This window comes from Balaenoptera acutorostrata, chromosome 12 (genome assembly GCF_949987535.1).
Source record: "Balaenoptera acutorostrata chromosome 12, mBalAcu1.1, whole genome shotgun sequence".
Taxonomy (NCBI): Eukaryota; Metazoa; Chordata; class Mammalia; order Artiodactyla; family Balaenopteridae; genus Balaenoptera; species Balaenoptera acutorostrata.
In genome coordinates, this window is record NC_080075.1 from 13,203,122 (window position 1) to 13,223,329 (window position 20,208).

At 52.7% G+C, this 20,208-nt stretch overlaps 1 protein-coding gene across 4 annotated transcripts in view; it reads right to left on the reverse strand.

Annotated features, from left to right (window-relative positions):
• Positions 1-7,668: 7,668 nt before the first annotated feature.
• PAX8 (paired box 8) overlaps positions 7,669-20,208 on the reverse strand; it is a 57,354-nt gene continuing 44,814 nt past the window's right edge. For 3 of the 4 annotated variants that reach the window (XM_007197406.2, XM_007197404.2, XM_028162632.2), the window contains 3 exons: positions 17,436-17,537; positions 10,284-10,370; positions 7,669-8,823 (listed from right to left, as the gene is read on the reverse strand). In XM_007197406.2, coding sequence (XP_007197468.1) covers positions 8,747-8,823; positions 10,284-10,370; positions 17,436-17,537 — 266 coding nt within the window. In that variant the 3' untranslated portion in view covers positions 7,669-8,746. The remainder of the gene's footprint in view (positions 8,824-10,283; positions 10,371-17,435; positions 17,538-20,208) is intronic. The other variant, XM_007197405.3, reaches the window with a different exon arrangement.

Consider the following 20,208-nt stretch of genomic DNA (forward strand, 5'->3'; position numbering starts at 1 on the left):
TCTTATTTGTATTTCACTAATTTATTGCATGCATTTCCTGTGAGCTGTCTCAAATCCTCTCTGGAACAAGGTGGGAATACATTAATATTTAAAATAAAATAAACAAAATGTCAGCTTGTGTGTGTGTCTTAGGCTGGAAATTCCTTAAGGGCAGGGACCATGTCTGTTTATATAGCACCTGGCACGGTGTCAAATGGAGGCTTAACAAATGAATTTTGATGAAGACGAGAAAGAAGCTGCCGGCACGAAGATACAGAAGTTTGGATCTCACCCTCAGGCCAGACCTCATCCAAACCCCCTTTTTGCAAGGGGTAACCTTCCTCAGGCCCCAGCCAAATTCCCACCCTGTTCCTGATCATCCAGACTCCCCATAACCAACCCCGCGCTCACCCACACTCCGCTCTCACAAATGCTCCCCTTTTTCCCCAGTCACCCCTCACTCGGGTCTTCACCCCAAAACGCCTAGCCCACCCTTCTACCCTTTCACCCCGTGCCCCAGCCCCGCAGGCCCAGGCTGGGCAGCAGCCTGTGGTGCTAGGAGATGCCACCGGCTGAGTGTTTGAGGTGCCAAGGCACGCGTAGGGCCCTCCAGCCAGGCGGGGACCTGGCAGAGGGAGGGGAGGGGATAAGGTGCTTCAAACCTCCAGATGCAGCAGTTAAAAAGAGGACAGAGGCAATGATCCTTCAAATTGCCACATCTGTATAATCTGCCTTTTATTTTCTGCTTCATGAAGTTTTATTTCCCATTATTTATTCACCTCCCCTTCCTCCCCTCCCCCACCTCTGCTCCTCCTTAGCAGGCGACATGCTCAGATGGGCCCCGAGCCTTGGCCTGGGTCTCCGCCCACCCCCGCCCGGCTGCTGGGAGAAGACACCTGCTCTCCCTCCGGGGACTCCCTCTCCTCTCCCCATCGTTGTGTTCCAGCCCCTAAATGCCCCTCCCTCCCTCCTCCAAGGAGAGCTTGGTGGAAATGTGCATGGGGGAAGGGGTCACAGAGGTGAGGCCTGTCCCCAGGGCCCCGGTCCCTGTAACCACCCCATAAGCCGGAGCTTATGGCCGGGAAGAACCCAGGAGATGGAGGTGTCGAACTCCCAGCCAGGTGGTGTCTCCACCCCACGTGCCATCCACCCGCCTCCTCTCCTGGGCCTCTTCCCAACCCTCTCTACCCAGGACCCTCTTCATCCTCTCTTCCCTCCAGTTCTTGGACCTGTGGTCAGGGAGCTGGGCTGGCCCCAGCCTGGTGCAGGGGGTTATTGAATTGGGGAGGAGGGGGACCAGCCAGGATTGCAGGGAAGTGAGCTTTTAGAGGCTCTGAGCATCCCCCCACGCCCCCCCGACCCCGCTCCCACTGTAGGAACAAAGATGCAGCTCAGAGAAAGACCCGGGCCATCAGGTTCTAGTTAGTCATGGGGGGCGGGGGGAGGCAGGCCCACAGTGGCTGCAGTGGGGTGAGAGGGTGGGAAAGGGCGCTTATGTTGTGAGTCTCCTCGACGTTGAGTCTTCTTGCCTAGCGCCCTCCTTAGCCCTCCGTGGGACACAGAAGCTCAGGACAATAGCCCTTTTTCAGGCCCGAGGTTGAGGGTTTGCAGTCAGTGTTCTTAGAGGCTGCTTCTTGAAGAAGCTATGGATGCTCAAGAAAGGCCTGGGAGGGGCATGAGGGATTTTGCAAATCTTACCTGAAACTGGACAGCACTTTATATCACCTCTCTTTCGGCTTTTCTCCCTTTCCCATCTTGCCCTGTACTGACTTTTATAAAAGTCTCATTTTTTTAAATAAAAGCTCTGATGTTTCTTGTTTTTATTTTGGGTGACGGTGGTGGTGGTATAAATCCTGTCCAGTTCATCTTGTTTTCTTCTAGGTGCCTATCACAGGGTCTGGCACAGAACAGGTGGTTTATGAACTATTTCTGAATGAACGAATGAATCAATGAATGTGAGAACTATGCCTTCTCAGGCCCCAGACTGTATTAACTGTGGCGAATTCACTTCGCTCGGGTTTCTGATTTCTGTCCCAGCCTGGAATCCTCTGGAAGCCTGGCTTTAGCCCAGCCAGCTGAGGCAGGACCCCAGGGCCCTGGGTGGGTGCGTGGGTCACCAGAAGCCAATGCCCCCACCCCCGACCCCAAACAGAGACCGGATTCCACATATGGAAATATGGTGTTTGCCTGATGGAAAATTACCAGGGGAATTTGGGAAAAAGAGGGCTTCATACCTGAACCAGCCAGATGAGTCTCGTAATGCCTTTCACTGCCCAGGTGACTACTGAATCACGGTGTTACGGCTGGACATCACTCTGGCCCGAGCCACGCATTTTACGGCCAGGGAAGCTGAGGATTTCCCTGGGGTTGCCAACCGGGAGGCGACCAGGGCAGGGACACAGCCCCAGGCCTGAGCTCTGGAGCAACGCCGTCCCCGAGGGGGGTAAACAGAGGTGTTAGGATGACCATAACTAACAGCTCCAGGGACACCACAGCCTCAGCCCCTAGAATGGCCGGCGAGCAGCCCCTTCCCTCATCGTCATCATCAGCAAAGAGGGTGGCTCTGGGGAGGGCGTGACTGTACTTTCAACAAGTAAAACCTCAGTCCTCACCGCGGCCGAGAGGCCTTGCCCCACTTCCTTCTTTCTTACCCTCTTCTCTTTCTCTTACTTCTTCCCTTTGATGGAGAAGTAAGTTTCCATTCAGACCGAGCTCACCCGTATTGATGAACAATGTCTTTGCCGCAGCAAGGTCCCCTGGGGAGGCATGTGGGTGGGCTGGGGGATGCTCTCTGGGCCGGGCCCCCGGGGGTGCACTCTTCTCCCCAGGGGTTGTATGGGGGGGAACCAGCTTTGCCCACAGCTGGGGGCCTCCACTCAGGGCCCCCCAGGTGGCAGGAGCAGGACGTGAAAATTGGGACCTGATGGCAGTGGAAGGGTGGGGTGGAGGGGGATGTGAGTTCCCAGGCCTGGGCTGTTAGTGAAGCTAACTAAGGCCCTCCTCCCTGTAAAAAGCAAACACATCTAAAACAAACAAAAAGATTTATTTGTAAATGAAAGCGGTTCTCGTTCAAGGCCGGGCCCCCGGAGTTGGGGCAGCAGGCAGGGCTGTGTGTGTGATTGTGGGCACGCACGTGTGGGCTTGCGCTCCTGTTACACGGGGGAGGGTGCCTTGGCCGGAGAGGAGGAGGGGAAGTGGGAAGTCTCAGAGGAGGGGGGACCGGGAGGCGCGGCGGGGGGAAGGGTGTTGGCTTCACGCTGGTACTAGTTTGATTTATCCCTAATGAGTTCTCAGCACATGGCTGCTCCCGGCTCACTCCGGGGGCCAGCGCGGCCTCCCGTGGGCCCCAGCCCGCCCCCGACTCCACAACAGACGCCACTCACTCAGAAAAGAGCCAATTTCCACGCTGCACAGTCTGCTTCACTCAAGGGGAAATCACATTTCCCTGGGAGAGCCGGAGGCAGCGCTTCACTCCCCAGCCTGGCCGGCTGCCACCGGGTACAGACGCGGAGGAGCTGGGCCCTGACCTGCCTTCTCCCCCAAAACAAAGCCCCACTTCCCCCAGCCCTCGCCCCAAATCTCAGGGCAGCCTCCCAGCAGCTGGGGCTTAGCCTTTGCCGCTCAGCGAGAGAAGGAGGAAGGGTGACGTCCAGGGGCGGATGCTGCCGGGGCGGGGACAGGCCTTGCCTGCTTCCTCCAGCTTTGTCCAGGAAGCCAGGCACCTGGTTTGGTTTGAGGGGCTTAGAGATGTGGCGGTGGGCTTGCTGGTGGTGTGGGTGGGTGCATGCGCTCGAGCAGGGAGGAGTAGGGAATCGGGATCTGCCATCAGGAGATAAGGACCTCCAGCATCCGTGTCCCGAGAGCCCCCAAGAGCCAGAGGAAGAGAATAAAGTAATGAGAAGAGTAAGAAACCAGAAGGGATGGAAGGAAGGAGAAATGCTTCCAGCCTTTCCTGAGCAGACACGGGGAAACTCTAAGTCCTCCCGAACACTCACCGGAGACACAAAGGTCTCTCAAAGGAATAATTGCTTCGGACTCAGCAGAAGAGGGAGTGGAATAAGAAATTAAAAGAGGTGGGAATGGACTTGAGGACACGGGGAGGGGGAAGGGTAAGCTGGGACGAAGTGAGAGAGCGGCATGGACATATATACACCACCAAACGTAAAATAGATAGCTAGTGGGAAGCAACCGCATAGCACAGGGAGATCAGCTCAGTGCTTTGTGACCACCTAGAGGGGTGGGATAGGGAAGGTGGGAGGGAGGGAGACGCAAGAGGGAAGAGATATGAGAACATATGTATATGTATAACTGATTCACTTTGTTATAGAGCAGAAACTAACACACCATTGTAAAGCAATTATACTCCAATAAAGATGTTAAAAAAAAAAAAAAACAGGTGGGAAAAGGAAAGAGAAAGGTGTGAGGGAGAGAGAGGAGGCAGCCTTTGTGGGCCGGGATGCTTTCATCACAATCACAGCGGCAGGTAGCAGGATGGGTCACTCCCTGTCTGCGGGTGTCACACAAACTGAGGCAGAGGAACAATCAGACCCCTGCGGTGGGAATGCTTTATGACCCTAAAAGTTGGAGGAGGGGCGGCCTGGGGGGACATTAAGGGTCAAGGATGGAGGCTCCCCCAGCACTCTCCTCCAGCCCCAGTGCTCCTTCCCGACCTGCAGGCTGACCTCTGGGCCTTTCACCCAGGACTATTCCCCAAGTTGGGAGTGTGTGGCAGTGCCCCAGGAGGCAAAATAACTCTGTCCCTCCCTACAAAGTGATGGGAGCCTGAGGTCTCTGCAGAAGCCTGGCCACATCCAGCTATTCAAGGACTTAGACTGGGATGCAGATTTGGCCTTAGATCAGGGGTCGGGCTGCGGCCCCAGCTCCTCTGAATGACCTTGAAAGATCAAGTCATCTCTTGCTCTCAGTTTCCCCAAGGGCAAAATGGGGCCGATGTTCAGAATTGGAGACACAAACGGATGTGAATGAGTTTTGTAAACAGACAGAAACTAAGCCTATGGGAGAAGGGTTATTCTAACTTCTGAGGATGGGGGAGTTCAGGGAGGGCCAGGGAGGGAGCCCCAATCCCCCCTGAAGCTCAGGGCACTGACTTGGGACCCCGAGGTCTCCAGCCCCCTTGTCCTGTGCCCACCCCCAAAGGATGAGCCTTAGGAAGACTCTGGTGGGAAAAGTTGTGAGCATTTGGGGAGGGGGCCAGGAGGATGGTGAGGGCAGCGGGAGAGGGGAAACCTTCGCAAGCCCCTCACCTTCTCTGGTCTCCTACTTCCCCATCTGTAGACTGTGGCCATGCTCTCCTCTCACCTGAGATTGTTGTGAGGGTTGAGCGTGTGTCTGGCACACGGCGGGTAGAAGGTACATGTTTTTTAGTAACAACCAATGCCAAGAATATTGGCGAAGAGACAGGAGGGGCTGGCCTTGGATCAGGACCCCCAGCTGCCCCTGCCTCCCCCCACCGCAGGCCATGGGGTAGGGGCCAGAGGGTCACAGCAGCTCCAGCCCACCTTAGAAAGATGGGTTCTGCCCCACCTGCTGGGCCCAGGTAGGGTTCTAGCTGCTCTGTGTCTCCCAGCAGGAAACCCACCACCGTGCAGGGGCTGCCTGGCCCACACAGACCGCTGAGCTCCAGGCACCCTGGGCTCTCCTGGCCGATGCTAGGAGGGCAGGGGACACTGGAGGAGGAATGGTGAGGATGACAGACCAGGGAGAAGGGCCTGGAAAGCTGAGGAAGACTCTCCACACAGGCAGTGAGAGGGATGGTTCCAGGGTGCAATGGGGGTGGGGCGTGGCGGGGTGGGTGAGGCGGGGCCCTCGCTGCCCTGGGAACGCCTCGGGCCCAGGCTTCGTCCCCAATTCTCCTGCCAACACACGCACTACTCCCATATCCCTTCAGAAAAACCAGGGCCCAACACCTGTCCTCCCATCCTTCCCCTCGTACTCCTTCTTCACCACGACCCCGTCAGGTACCTCGCCAACTTGTCCCAACACCAGCCCTGATGTCAGGGCACCTGAGATCATCTCTCTCCCCAAGCACACAGACGGCTATATTTTCCAAGCCCCGAAGGGGGACCTGTGGTTTGACTGTGGACGGAGTGTCCGGAGCGCTATTGGCCAGGACCTGCTGCACCTGGGCCATGCCACACACTCACCGACACCTCCTCTGAGCAGTGAGTCCTCGGGGGCTCAGCGCACCTCCGAGAAGGAAGGGGAGAGCTGAACCATGGTCAGCCAGCAAAAGCGCAGCCCAGGTCCCTTTGTCATCCAGGCCTTGGAGAGGCTGCCAGGGCACCAGTGTCCCCAGAAAGGGTTTGGCTGTGAATACGAAGGATCGCTCTGCAGGCTCTGGTGGGGTACCATCCATCTCAAGGTGACTTCTGGGTGGGGACTGTCTCAGGGCTCCCAGGAACCCAGAGGTTCGGGATCATGAAGAGCCTCAGATATAATGGGATGCAGTCCTGCACCGTTGCTCGTGGCTGGAGGAAAATCCTGTTATTGAAAACTGAGCCTCATGTCAGATCCGCTCAGAAGTCATGGGGACTGGTCTTCTTTGCTGGGGGGGGGGTCCACTCTGTCTGTGCCATCCTCAGCGAGCATTCCTCGCCTCTCCTTTGGGAGGACCAGGGAGGTCAGAGGCCCATGTCTCAGCCGCTGCCCTCCCAGCCTGGGAGCCCCTGGTTGGGGTGCTAGTGGGGGTAAGGAAGCCCCTCCTCCACGTGACTCAACCTCAGCTGTTATCTGCCCAGCTGTCGGCATTAATCTGGGCATCCTGCCCCCGTCTCCAGCTGGGTCCCTCATGGAGAGGGTCCACGGAGACACCAGACAGCCGTTGGTGGGCCAGGCACCCTCTTGGGGGTCAGAGACCTGGCAGTCACCATTGTGACTTGTTCTCTAAAATTTCACAGAAGCGGGTTGTCCTAAGTCCTTATAGTAGCTCCCTCACCCCTTCCTGGCCTCAGCTTCTTGACTGCACAGTCTTGCCAAATACTTAGGAACCAAACCAAAAAAAATTAAACTCTCGGTGGCAGTCTCAGAACCTCCCTTGGGTCTAGAACCCCCTGGCATCCCTGATGAGAGCCCTGTGCTGTTGGGTGAAAGTGCTGGACTTAAGGTAAGAGGACTTGATTGAATCTACTACTTCCTGCCTTGGGCAAGTTATTTCATTTTTTTTCTGAGCCTCAGTTTCTCCATATGTAAAATAGGGCAAATGGCAGCTTAATTTATGTGAGGCCCCCAGCCAGCAGAGCCCAGTAACTGTCTTCTCCCTTCCCTCCTCTCACACCTCAGGGATCCTAAGAGCTGTTTATGTGGGCTGCAGTGTAGAGCTTGTTCCCGGATCTGCCACCAACCTTCCTGGCTGATTCTCTGGCTTCCTGTTAATAACAACAGCAACTACCTGTGGGGAGTCTGTGGTTGGCCAGGCACTGCACTACGTGCTTATTTTATGCTCGCATTTACTCAGAGTTGGCACAATCAAAGCTTGGGATACGTGATTTGCCCGGTGCTGAACATCTCTTTGGGGCAGAGGGCTAGTGCTAAGTCAGGGGCTCTCTCTCTTGGGCATTCGTGGTCCTTTCAATGCCCGACCCCAAAGTGAGTTCGCTGGCCACTGGTCTCTGAGGTTCTCTGGAGAAAACCCAGTCCTGGGGTGCCTCCTTCCCCAGCCAACCCCAAAGCTGGAGACCAAGAGTAATGGTTTATTGAGTCATGTGGCAATGGTGGGTTGTCTTTAAAAAAAAGAAAGAAGCGTCAAGGGGAGAAGCCCAACGTGGCAGGGAGACAGTTCACTGAGAGGAAAAGGGCAGCGTGACTCAAGCAGAGTCTCATTTACAGTATTTACAGTCAGGCCTGGGGAGGGGAGGGCAGGAACGGTGGGAGCCGGAGAGGAAACCGCCATGGCTGGCTTTAGGGGGGGGTTGTCTTAGGGTCTCTCGGGTAGCCATGGGCTTGGCAGGGCTGTTGGGAGGGGGAGGCGGGTCCCCAGCCATTGTGCCTGGCTCTGCCCTGGGCAGGGCTGCACCCCACCCCCAGGAGCCCGGGGGCTTTGGAATGTCTGTCTCAAGCTGTAATAGGCTCAGCTGGGCTGAGGTCTGGCTGCCAAGGGGTGGTTGCATGGCGGGGAGCACCTGGGATGGAGCTCCTACATTCAGAGCAGCAGGTAAAAGGAAGGCGGATGACCACCTTGACCACCGGGTGGAGCTCCCGGTTGGCTGGACCCAGTGTTCAGCCTGTGGCCCAGAGGGAGGGGCAGGAAGAGCCAAGCAAGCTGCGCAGAGAAGGTGGTGCCTCTCAGGGCGGCGGTGCGGGAGAGCCTTCGCACCCGCTGCGGCCTGTGGGCTGGACGGACGCGCTTACAGCCCACGGCTGCTAGAGCGTGTCGGCGATGGAGCTGCAAAGATGCCTCTGTGTGCCCCTGACCCCGTCGTGGGCCCCACGTGCCATCCCCCTCAAGCCTCTGGCTGTCCCCTCTTCTCTCCCCATTTCTCCTCCAATTCTGTCTCTTTGGAATGGGACGGTTCTGTCCCCCTGGGACTCCTGCCCCTCATTAAGGAGTCCTGGAGGACAGTGTGGTCTTCTCCAACGTCGTCCGGTCTCTCATGGTTCATTAAATCAACCACACAGGGAGGGAGCCGTGATGCTGGATGTGTGGTTATTTTTCATGTAATAAATAAAGATTCCTTTGTGTGACTCTCTGGGGCCCGTCCCAGGCCCGAGTCCTCCTGTTGATCAGTCGCTCCCACTGTCCCCATGGCAACTACAGATGGTCAAAGGCCGCGGCAGTGGTAGGTGGCGCGCTTGGCCTTGATGTGGAACTGTAATAATACGGGGAACCTGGACACGTTCGAAAAAAGAACAACAACACTGCTGGTCAGAAGGGGAAACTGCACCACAGCCTCTCCCTGCCTCTGCCAACCTTTAAGACAGCACAAGTTAATCATTGACCCCTCGGGCCTATCTGATCATCAAAGATTAACTCCTCTCTGGCCCTATTTCCTCCTTCTCTGGCCTCACCTTTGAGTTTCTGGCCAGAAGGAGAACAGTGGCTTCTTGCCCCTCCCCCCATGACTCCTTTGACCTTCAACACCCTTGTGTCAGGGAGAGGGCAAGAGAGAGCAGTTACATTTGGAACCCTGAAGAACCAAGTACACACAGGGAGATCACTGGGGCTTTCCCCAGCCTTGCCCAAAAGGTGCGAGGTCAGAGAATCTTCTTCTTGGGAAGCAGGGGGATTGGGTCCTGACTGGTCAAGGGGGATGCACATTTGAGGGCCTGCACCGGGCAGCTCTGCACATCTGCAGGATGGGCAGCCCGGGAAAGTTCCATGGGAAGGGCATGTCTCAAGGCCCTCAGCCTTTCCGGCTAAACTGAACAGAAGGGTGGCTTGAACTTATCTGCCAAACAGAATCCAGCTCAGCCAGCCTCCTAGTCATTTCTGGAACATCAGGAGGTAACAGGAGGAGAGGGGGCGTCTTGGGAATGGACGGTCCTGCCAGGCCTGCGACGGCGCCCTTGCGGTTGGCCGTACTGCACTGCGGCTTCTGTCCGGTTCAGGTTTGCTCCGAGACCCTTAAGGCCATCCCTCACGGAGACTCCAGTGGGACCCCTCACGTTCCCCATTAAGAGGCCTGGTTTCCTGAAAAGCTTCTCTACCCAGCCCAGGCCCAGGGGGAGACAGGGACTGATGAGCAGCCCCACAGCTCACTCTCTGTTCCTCGATCCCGAAGGCTGTCCATATCTCAAGCCAAATAACGGGAATGCGGTGGAACAGAGGATTTCTGTGTAAGGGCTCTGGTGCTGAATCGTGAGTATTTCTGAGTCGCTTAGATGGTTAATGCGGGCAACAGGATGGCATTGTTTGCGATCAGGGTGCTCCCCAGAAGAAGGGCAGTTGGCACTCCCGCAGGGCACCCCTGCGACAGCATCTGCAGCTGTGGAACTCTAAGTCCCTGAAGGCAGGGAGTCCCCCTCCAAGACTTTTCTGGAGTCCACTCACCACTGCCCTCCCAAAGCCTGAGCCCTGAATCTTACACAAAACAAAGATTTAATAGACATGGCCTTGGGATGGGGAAGAGAGAGAGTGAGGCACGGAAGTCTCTCTTCCTTCTGCCTCTTCTCCCAGGCAACCTGGTACCCTGCCTTCCCTCTATCTGCTTGGATTACAGAAAACACCTGTCTTCCCGGGCCCTCCGTCTAACTGGGGCCTCCCAGGTCTCAGACAACTTTTGGCTCAGTCTTGCACCCCAACCCGCCCCGCAGAGCAGAGGGCCTGGGCGGCCCCAGAGGCAACTTACTCAGCAAGCTGGAGTTGGGGAAGCGCCAGGCCTCGCTGTAGGAGGAGTAGGGGGTGTGGCCATAGGCGTTGCCAGAGTATTCACTTCCTGTGGGAGGCAAACAGGTGAGAGACCCATGAGGTGGACGTACCAATGGAAGGCTGGGGATGGGGGACAAGGGTCTGCAGGGCTGGCATTGAGCAAGTCCTCCTCCATCAGTCCTTTGGGGGCCCCTGAGTCTGCATCATTTGAGGCAGTGCCTTTTCCTCAGGGACTGGAGGTACTGCTCCATCAAGATCAGCCCTCACGGGAACCCCAGGAGGTAGATGTTAGTATTGTGCCCATTTTCCAGATGAGGAAACAGAGGCTTGGGGATCTGCAGAAGCTCACACAGCTGGAGGGTTTGGTGGAATTTGGAAGCTGTGCTGTGACCAGGGCCTAACCACTTCTGCTGCTGCCTGGACCTTCTGTAAAAAAGGTCTTTCCAGGAAGGGCCAACGGGAGTGAGAGGGGTTAGGGGTCATGGAAGGACTCAGTAAGGATAAGCTTTGTAGCCTCCCTAAATATGGCTTGTTAGGGAGGGGCGTGTGGTTGGTGGGGGGGGGCGGTTGCTGAGGATGAAGGGAAGGAGAGGGGAAGGCATCTGTGTCCGGGACTTGCTCCATAGAGAAGCTTGTCTCATTTCAAATCTGCCACTGCAAGCAAATTCAGTGCACGATTTACACAAAGCAAATCAGATCACCTCTTTCTGCGAGTGGATTCTTGATTTCACCAAAGGAATTACTTACCAAAAAAATTACTTAAGAATTCCCTTAAATAACAAAGCAGACCACCACAATTACTGCTGGGGCTTGGGACGGAGCATAAAGTTGGCAAAACACTTTCCCACACAGTAAGCCCCTTTATACTCATAACCTTCCGATGAAGTGCTCATCAGTAGCGCCAATTTATAGAAGAGGAAATTGGAGTATAGCACGAGTGAGTAGGGGGCCTGAAATCACACAGTTGGGAAATGGCAGAGCAGAAGTTGACCTGAGGGCTCTTAACTTGAAATTCCAGATCCTCCATTTATGTACTTAGCAGACCATTTCATCCACAAAGCCAGGTTCCCACCAACCCTGAGCTCCGGTGAATCCACACCACCTTCCAGAATCTGATCTGCTGTTGTGAGCCTCATGCTTTCTGTGGTTCCTTCCTGATCCCCTTCCCGGAGTCTGGAAGAGAGGCTCGAAGCCGCCTGGCTCTGGAGCTGGCCTGCCTGGAGCCAAAGCTCCATGCTCCACTTCCTAGCTGTGCAACCTTGGACAAGTCACTGAACCCCTCTGAGCCTTGGTTTCCTCATCTGTAAAATGAGGCAGATTATTGTCCCTATCTCATGGGGTTTTGGTGAGGATTCAATCTGATAACACACGTCAAATGCTTATGAGCACCATGCTTGGAATATAAGAAGCAGTCAAGAACTGCCAGCTTTTATGATTTTCCCATTAGGTAGGTGCTATAATAAAGCTCAGTAGAGCCTCACACCAGTCATCCAACCAGTGTTAAAGCCTGAGCTGGGGTCAGTAGGGGCTGCTACCCTGCCAGAGAAGAAGGCAATTGCACAGCAGGAACGGAAGCGAGGGGGAAGAGCCTGAAGCAGAGGAAGGTTACTGGGTCCTTGTCCAGGGAGTCAGCGATAGGCAGTAGTAACAGGAAGTTCCTTAGGGGTGGGGACTAAGTCTAACACAGGTCAGGCTCGCAACAAATACATGTATAAGAAGGGAGGGGAAAAAAAGCAAAGGGATAAATATAGAAAGGCAGAAACTAAGAAATGATCTCATCCAGGGATTTCCCTGGCGGTCCAGTGATTAAGTCTTCGCCTTCCAATGCAGGGAGTGTGGGTTTGATCCCTGGTCGGGGAGCTAGCATTCCACATGCCTCGTGGCAAAAAAACCAAAACATAAAACAGAAGCAATATTGTAACAAATTCAATAAAGACTTTAAAAATGGTCACATCAAAAAAAATTTTTTAATTAAATAAAGATAGTAAAAAAAAAAAAAAAAAAAAAGAAATGATCTCATCCAACCATTCATTTCACAAATGAAGAATCTGCTGCCCAGAGAGGGACATTTGCCCAAGGCCACATGCTCCTTTAGAGCCTGCTAGGACCCTAGCCCCCAGTACTTTTTCTTGTATTCACAACGTGACCTGTCCTGCTTACTGCTGGGTTCAGCGCACCCTGGAAGAAGCCGATTCTACGTTGGTTGCCCACAACGCCCTCGGGCTTTGACCCCACCTCACCCAATGCCAACCTCAGCGGCTCCAAAGGACAGGAAGAGAGGTGGAAAATCCAATGTGTTTGCCCTCTCGCTGTGTTACTTCTTCGTGCATTCACTCACTCACTTACTCACTTATCCAACACACACTTACAGAGTACCTATCTGCTTCGGTCACTTAGAAGTTGGAGTAGGGTATGGGGCTCAGGAGGTGGTACACCCCCTGGGTGCAGCATCCTCCCACCATCAGATCTGTCAGCCCACCTGCAGCCAAAGCAGATGAAATGTCCCCTGCACCCATGAAAGGCCAACCCATCCTCTTTGCTCTGCATCCTGCCTCACTCCCCTTTCTGAGGATTTGGTCCCTACAGTTTATCCCTTCTCTTTACTCTTCATCAACATCTCCCTTTCCAATTCATCACTCCCTTAGCCAGCATACATGCTCTGCCATCTTCTCTTTTAAAAATCCTCTTCTTACCCCACATTCCTCGCCAGCTACCAGCCCTTCTCTGCTCCATGGTCTCTGCCCTCACCTCCTCATCCCCCTCCAATCAGGCCAACGCTGATCTCTTCAAATCTCCACAACCTGTACCCCGATCACTCCAGTGGTCACTTCCGTGTCCATCACCCCCCTCAACCTCTTAGCCGACTTTGATTCAGTTCATCACTCCCTCCATGCCTTTGGGTTTCATGATGCCAATTCTCCTGGTTTGCCTCCTAACCCAAGGGCCTTTCCGACTCACTGGCCTTGCTCGTTCCTTCTCTGCTATGTCTCTGAATGTTGAAGAATCCCAGGGCTTCATTTGTGAGCCTTCTGTGATTTTCCATTCACATTCTCTTTATAGTGATCTTGTGTAATCCCTTGGCATTAAATAACAGCTTTGTACAATGGCTGAAATTTATGCCCTAGTCAGGATTCTTTTCTGACTTCAGACACGCATCATGTGCCTACTGATGTATTAAACTGGTTATCTAGGCGGTGTCTCAATCCTAATATGGCCCAATAGAACTCTTGACTTCCACATGCCAAATACTCTACCTCTTCCTCCTCTAACCTCCCACATATATACTTGTCACCATCATCCATGCTGTTTCCCAAGCCCCAAACCAGGGACTCATCCTTGTTTCTCCTGTCATTGAGCCCCTACAGCCAATTCACTAGTAAGTGCTGTTGGCTCTACCACCAAAATACATCCTGTGTCTCTGTTCTCCTCCTTCCCTGCTACCTCCATGGCCCACACCACTGTTATGTCCTGTATGAACTACTGCAATTGTCCTTCAATTGGTCAGTTGGTCTCTGTGCTTCCTCTTTTGACTGTCTACAATTTGTTTTCCCAGGGGCCTGAGTAGTTTTAAAATTCGACCCATCCACAAACAACATCTCTTCATTCTGTAGTGCTTTTCCCACTCACTCACTGTTCTTGGATAGTTCACCCTCTTTCTTTGTGTGATCATGCTAAACTAGTTCCTGCCTTGGGGCCTTTGCACTTGCTGTTCTTTTGGGCTGGGGTCGGTCTGCCCCAGTTTATCACTTGGCTGACCACTTTGAACACCTTCTCAGAGAGGTCTCTCCTGATCACCCAATCTAAAGTAGTTACCTTCTCTCCCTGTGGCTCTTTATTACATCATCCCATTTTATTGTCTTCCCAGTGCTTATCACTATCTGAAATTATCTTGTTTATTCATTCACTGACTTTTTTACTACACTTCTTTCTCCACTATTAGGCTGTCAGCTCCATAAATAGAGGGACCTGTCTTGTTCACTGCTATATCCCCAGCATCCCAAACCATAGATTCTCAACCACTATTTGTTAAGTGAAAAGTGGTGAATGGATGGTAGGATGCAAGGATGGTTGGAAGGGTGGATAACGGATAGATGAAAGAATGAATATGTGAAAAGACGTATGGAAGGATGGATAGAAGGATGGATGGATGAATGGAAAGGTGGATGGATAGATGGATGGAAGGAAGGATGGATGATTGAAGGATAGAAGAATGGATGGATGGACAGAAGGATGGATAGAAGGATGGGTAGATGGATGGGTGGATGGATGGATGGATGGAAGAAAGGATGGATGAAGGAAGAATGAATAGAAGGATGAATGATAGAAGGATGGAAGAATAGATGAGAAGAGACACGGATGTATGTAAAAATGTGTGTAAAGATGAATGGATGGGGGCTTCCCTGGTGGCGCAGTGGTTGAGAATCTGCCTGCTAATGCAGGGGACACGGGTTCGAGCCCTGGCCTGGGAAGATCCCACATGCCGCAGAGCGGCTGGGCCCGTGAGCCACAACTGCTGAGCCTGCGCGTCTGGAGCCTGTGCTCCGCAACGAGAGAGGCCCGCGCATCGCGATGAAGAGTGGCCCCCGCTTGCCACAACTGGAGAAAGCCCTCGCACAGAAACGAAGACCCAACACAGCCAAAATCAATCAATCAATCAATCAATCAAACATACGCATCTGATTCAAGATCCTCATTAAAAAAAAAAAAAAAAAAAAAAAGATGAATGGATGGAAAGATGGAGAGATGGATGGATGGATCCATCTATCGGAGCTGTGGGTGCAGCTCCAGAACTGGTTAGAGGGTCATTAACTGTATCAGTGAGACAGGAACAACAGCAACAACAATTAGAAGCCACAACAAAAGATGAATGGATAAGGGAAATCTGTGCCCTGGTCTGGTTCCTATGCCGCTCTCCTATAACACATGTCATTATTTCTGGTATGGTGGGAAGCAGCGTGGTGTAGTGCGCTAGATTTGAAAGAATGCTAGATTTGAAATAAAAAAAACTGTGTTTGAACAACCCAGCCACTTAGTATGGTTATGACCCCGAGCACACTACTTCGCTTCTCTATGCTTGTTTCCTTATCTACATAAAACTAAGATCACACCAGCTTCCCAGTCTTATGGTGAGGATTAAATGAGAAATAAACATCTACCTGTGAATGGCCAGGCACACAGAAAGTGCCTGACAAATGATCTCTTCCTTCCTTCCACAATTGATTGAAGAATGTCATTGGTATGCCTTGCTTTGAGCATTTTGTATGTACCTAGCACACAGTAGGTACTCAAAGAAGGTTTGATTTTAATGGAAGGAATCTCGCTTCAGTCAACTAGGAGATTGTAACCACTGGTAAGAGATGGACACGAATACTTTTTCTACAAAAAAATTCCTTAGGAATTCATTTGCGCCATGGAGTTATTAGGGACCAGGGATGCATTTAAATAACATTGCATTTTCTGAAAACTGATTTGCATGTAACTTACTGGGAGCCCATCCACCTTGCCAGGCAAGCCCCCTCTCGGAAGTCACTTTGCAGTCCATGCTGTACTTGTGTTATTATTTTTTTTTTCACAACACCCACTCAGGGTGAGGTCTTTATGGAAACAACCTGGGGGTCTTTGATGAGAGGCCCAAGCCTTCCAGCTACCTCACAGGTCAGACTCTGGGCCCCAGGAACCCCTTGCCCTGGGCCTGCCCCCGGGAATGATCCATAATTAAGAGAAAAGCCCTGTGCTTTATGTCTCCTCCTCCTCCTCTAAGCAGGCGGCAGGGAAAGGTGGAGAGGTTGGAAGGGGAATGGGGGGGAGCCGACTGGAGCCTGGGATTTTGATTGAGAGGCCCCATTATCCACACTCTTAAAAAAATAACCAAATCTTTTCCTTTTTTATCTGGACCAATCTCATTTCACGCTCCAGAAGAGGAAGGGAGGGAGGGAGGGGGTCTGGGGCCAGGAGGGAGAGAGGAGTCAGTATTCTGTATTTTCAACGCTGCATTAAGCACATCGCCAGGGCAACCAAGCAGCAACAAGTGCCAGCTCAGCGGGTTCCCAGGGAGCGCAGAGCCTCCTTCCCTCCCGCACTCCTCCCTCCCCTCCCTCTGCCCAGGAGAGCCCAGCCCACCTGCCTCGCACAGGGCACCCGAGTGGGTGGCTGGTAAAGAATAACCCCTGCCAGTGGGGGAGGGAAACAGGCCTGGGTGAATGCCTTGAGTCTCTGGAGTCAGAGCCAGAGAGGCTGGTCCAGGGCTGGCAGGAAGGTCACAGATGCCCTGATTGATCAGAGCCCCTTCCAGAAGCTCCAGGTCCTCAGGCCTCTCTGGGCAGTGCAAATGGCTCTATTCTACCCTATCCATCCTGGGGTCCTTCCTATATGTTTCCTAAAAGATTGAGACTCGCCCAGAGAAACTCTCATTGTCCTCACTTGTCAAAACCTTGATACCCCGGGGCACTGCTGGGTGATGACCACACTGGTGGACAAAGAGACCCCAATGACTGGCAGGGAGGATTCCAGGACAGTCCAAGTGATGATGGAGAAGTACTCCCAGCTCATCTCACACTTTATAGTACCTTTGGAGTTCTCAGGCCACGGGTCCTGCCCGTGCAGGGTTGAGTGAGTGTGAGGTGTGAAGAAGGATGTATTTCAACCGTCTTCATCACCAACATCACCAACACCATGCAGACTCAGATTTTACAGAAAGGGTAAACTGGGATTCACCAGAGTTAAATAACTGGGAGACCACGGGTTGCTCATAGGCTAGGCTTAGGTTTAGCTCACAGTGTTTCGATGGCCCCCAGCAGCTTCTCCATCAAGGCTCACTGAATCACTGGAAGAAATGGCAGAGTTCCGATTTGAACACCAGTCTGTCTCAGCCCCTCCCTTTTCATCATGGTGGGTAATACAGGAGCATCCGGGAAGAAGGGGGCTGAGCTGGAGAGAGTTACGGAGCCAGGACTGCACTGAAGTCTTTTCTCCAGGCATTTATAAGAAGATGCACCTCTCAGTCTATCCTTCCTTGCCCTTCGGGAAGCCTATGTGAGGGGCACACAGCTCACCTCTCGTCCCCTCTTGCTCCACCTGGGGCCACCACTTCCTCTTTGCAATGCTTCCCCTCCTGCCCAGCCCCTCCCCTTACCTGCCACCATGCCTGCGATGGCAGAAGAGGCATAGCTGCCCTGTCCACTGGTGGGGATGTGGGGTGGGTATCCAGGCAGCGTGGGCCCCACCATCTCTCGCCCTGAAAAAATACAGCAACGTGTCATCAGGTGGGACATTGTGGGCTCCTGTACTTACCGTCTGGCTCCCTTGAGGCTCAGCAAGCCTTCCCTCTGCCATTCTCCCTCTCTCCCAAGTCATTCTCCAAACCCACTTCCTCCCCCGCCCTCCTCTTCCTCTGAGCCCAGGCTCCTCTCTCCTCTGCTGGCCTTGACAAGGCCACAGGCTCCACCATGCAGGGTGTCCTGGTAACTGCAGTCCTCTATTGCTCCCTGTTCTCCAATGATTTTATTTACACAAATCTTATTCATCCATAAAGATGTCATGGTACTGGAGGGAGGCTGAGGGCTATGTCTTCTGGGTCTCTGTGGTCTCCCATGGCATCCACATAGCAGCCGGCACAGCTTGACCTAAATCAATATGTTAAGAGGCCACTGGACTCAAAGCTCACATCTCCAGCTCCGAGGAGAACCAGGAACAAGGCCCTATGAAGGGATGGCAAAGGTGTGGCCTGTTGGCCCATCACTCTCCTTTTTCAAACCTGTGGCAGATATTGCTAATCAATCACTGCACTCTTTGACGCTGAGCCAGAGGGAGGTTCCTGCTACTGGACCTGGCCTTTCAGGTGGATACAACCTAGCAGAACTGCAAGAGACGTGAAACATATTGCCTTTTCCTGACCTGGAAAGAAGATGTGGGCTGACAGACAGTGTTTACACATGCCCGTGAACCACTGACATCTGTCCATGCCATTCCTGAAAAGAACCATCTCTCTCTTTGTTTATCTGTAATTTGTGGGTAGTACTCTGGCCTTGGTGACACAGAGGCTGCTCTGTGAAGTCCTGATTTCCCTGGTTTTGCCTCTCCTCTACACTAGGTAGTCAAACCTTCCCATTCTGGAGACCCCACCTGACCTGCTGAGTTTCTCTCCATCTACACCACGTGCCAACAACCATAATGCTTCACCCTTGTCCCTTCTTCCATTGCCCCATGTCCTGCAGGCCCATGAGATTCTGCCTCATCCAAGGATTCTTGGCCAGGTGACAAGATATCCTGTTCTGCCCAGGTCATGAACACTGTCCCAGCATATTTATGAATAATGCCCATTCCACTCTCAAAATGCCCCAGTTTGAATGATGAAATTATTTGGTCGTCCTAGTTCTTGGTGACGTTTACAAGGTTTCTGAACCTCAGATCTATTGACACTTGGGAAGAGATAATTCTCTGTGAGGGACTATCCTGTGCATTATAGGATGTTGGGTCTACCCACTAGATGCCAGTAGCAGTTCCCAACCAGTGTGACAACCCAAAATATCTCCAGATATTGTCATATGTCCCCTCCCTGTGAGCCTCTGTCAACCAACTTACCAAGTCCACCCCCTCCATGGCACTGTTTGTCCAACTTTCCTCCCATCCGTCCCCCCGAGGTCCTTCATATGTCGGGCCCTTCAGGGGGTGCCTAGTAACAATGGAAGGGAAGGTACCTCGCATGGAACCCTGTAAGTTGTCAATACAGCAGTAACTCCCTCCTTACCTCTATTTCTAGAGATTCCCTGAAGACAGTTCATTCATTTGACAAATACTGATTGAGTAACTCTGATATCCTAGGCACTTTTCAAAGCACTTGGGGATACAGCAGTAAGCAAGAATGCTAAATTAGCAAGGCTAGGCGCTAAGTCAAGATGGGGATAGACTGGGATGGGCACTGGAGCCAAGTCCAAGTCTGGGGGGGGATCAACAAACAAGACCAGGCCTACAGGACTTCTGCCCTTCCTCTGGAGGGAAGGGTCTAGGAACCGGAGGACTTTGGCCCTCATTCCGCTTCTACAACTAATTTTCCAAGTGCCCTAGACCAGCCACCTACATACCCCAAGCCTCAGTTTCTTCACATGCAAAATGGGATACAAAATAAGAGTGGGCTTACACACCTTATTACTATTACCAGAATGTTATCAGCATAATTCAGAGCTAAGGTTTCATGCCACAGATGAACACTGATTCGTGCAATGGACACATTCTATAAATTGTTACATGTCAAGGGAAACCTTATAGAATACATCCTGTTGGAAAGGAGCCATCGGTTCATTATTTAATACTGTGTGAATGTTTTGGTAAAAATGAACAACACTCTCTAATTTCCTAATTTGTTTGAGTATAATGTCCAGCAGTGGTCGGTGCTGGACCAGACAGAAAGGAACCCACTGGAGTTCGACAGATGGGTTCAGTTCACTTGACACAGGCCTGAACAAATGAGGGCTTGACCACACAGCTGAGGAAAGGGAAATTTTAGTATATTTAGAAGGAGAGGGAGAAGTAGGCAGAAGATATACCAAGGGAAAATCTGATCTTTCTTCGAAAAAGACTGCAATACGATCAGCTCTCAGACTCAGCCCCTTGGACCCTTGGATGAAGCCCCTGGTCAGGTACCAGAGCGCATGAGAGGCCAGGAGTGACATGAAGCCTGTGTGGGCAGGATGAGGACACAGGGTGTACGTGACATGAGTAGGAGAGTGATGGAAGAGGGTGGTGGCTAATTCAGGCCTGATGCCTTTTCCTTTTCCTCTTCCCTCCCTACTTCCGAGAGAGAGAGAGAGAGAGACAGAGACAGAGACAGACAGACAGACAGACATCTAGGTCCAGATTGTGGCTGAGGAACAAAGTACTTAATTTTCCTGACCCGTACCTTCCCGTCT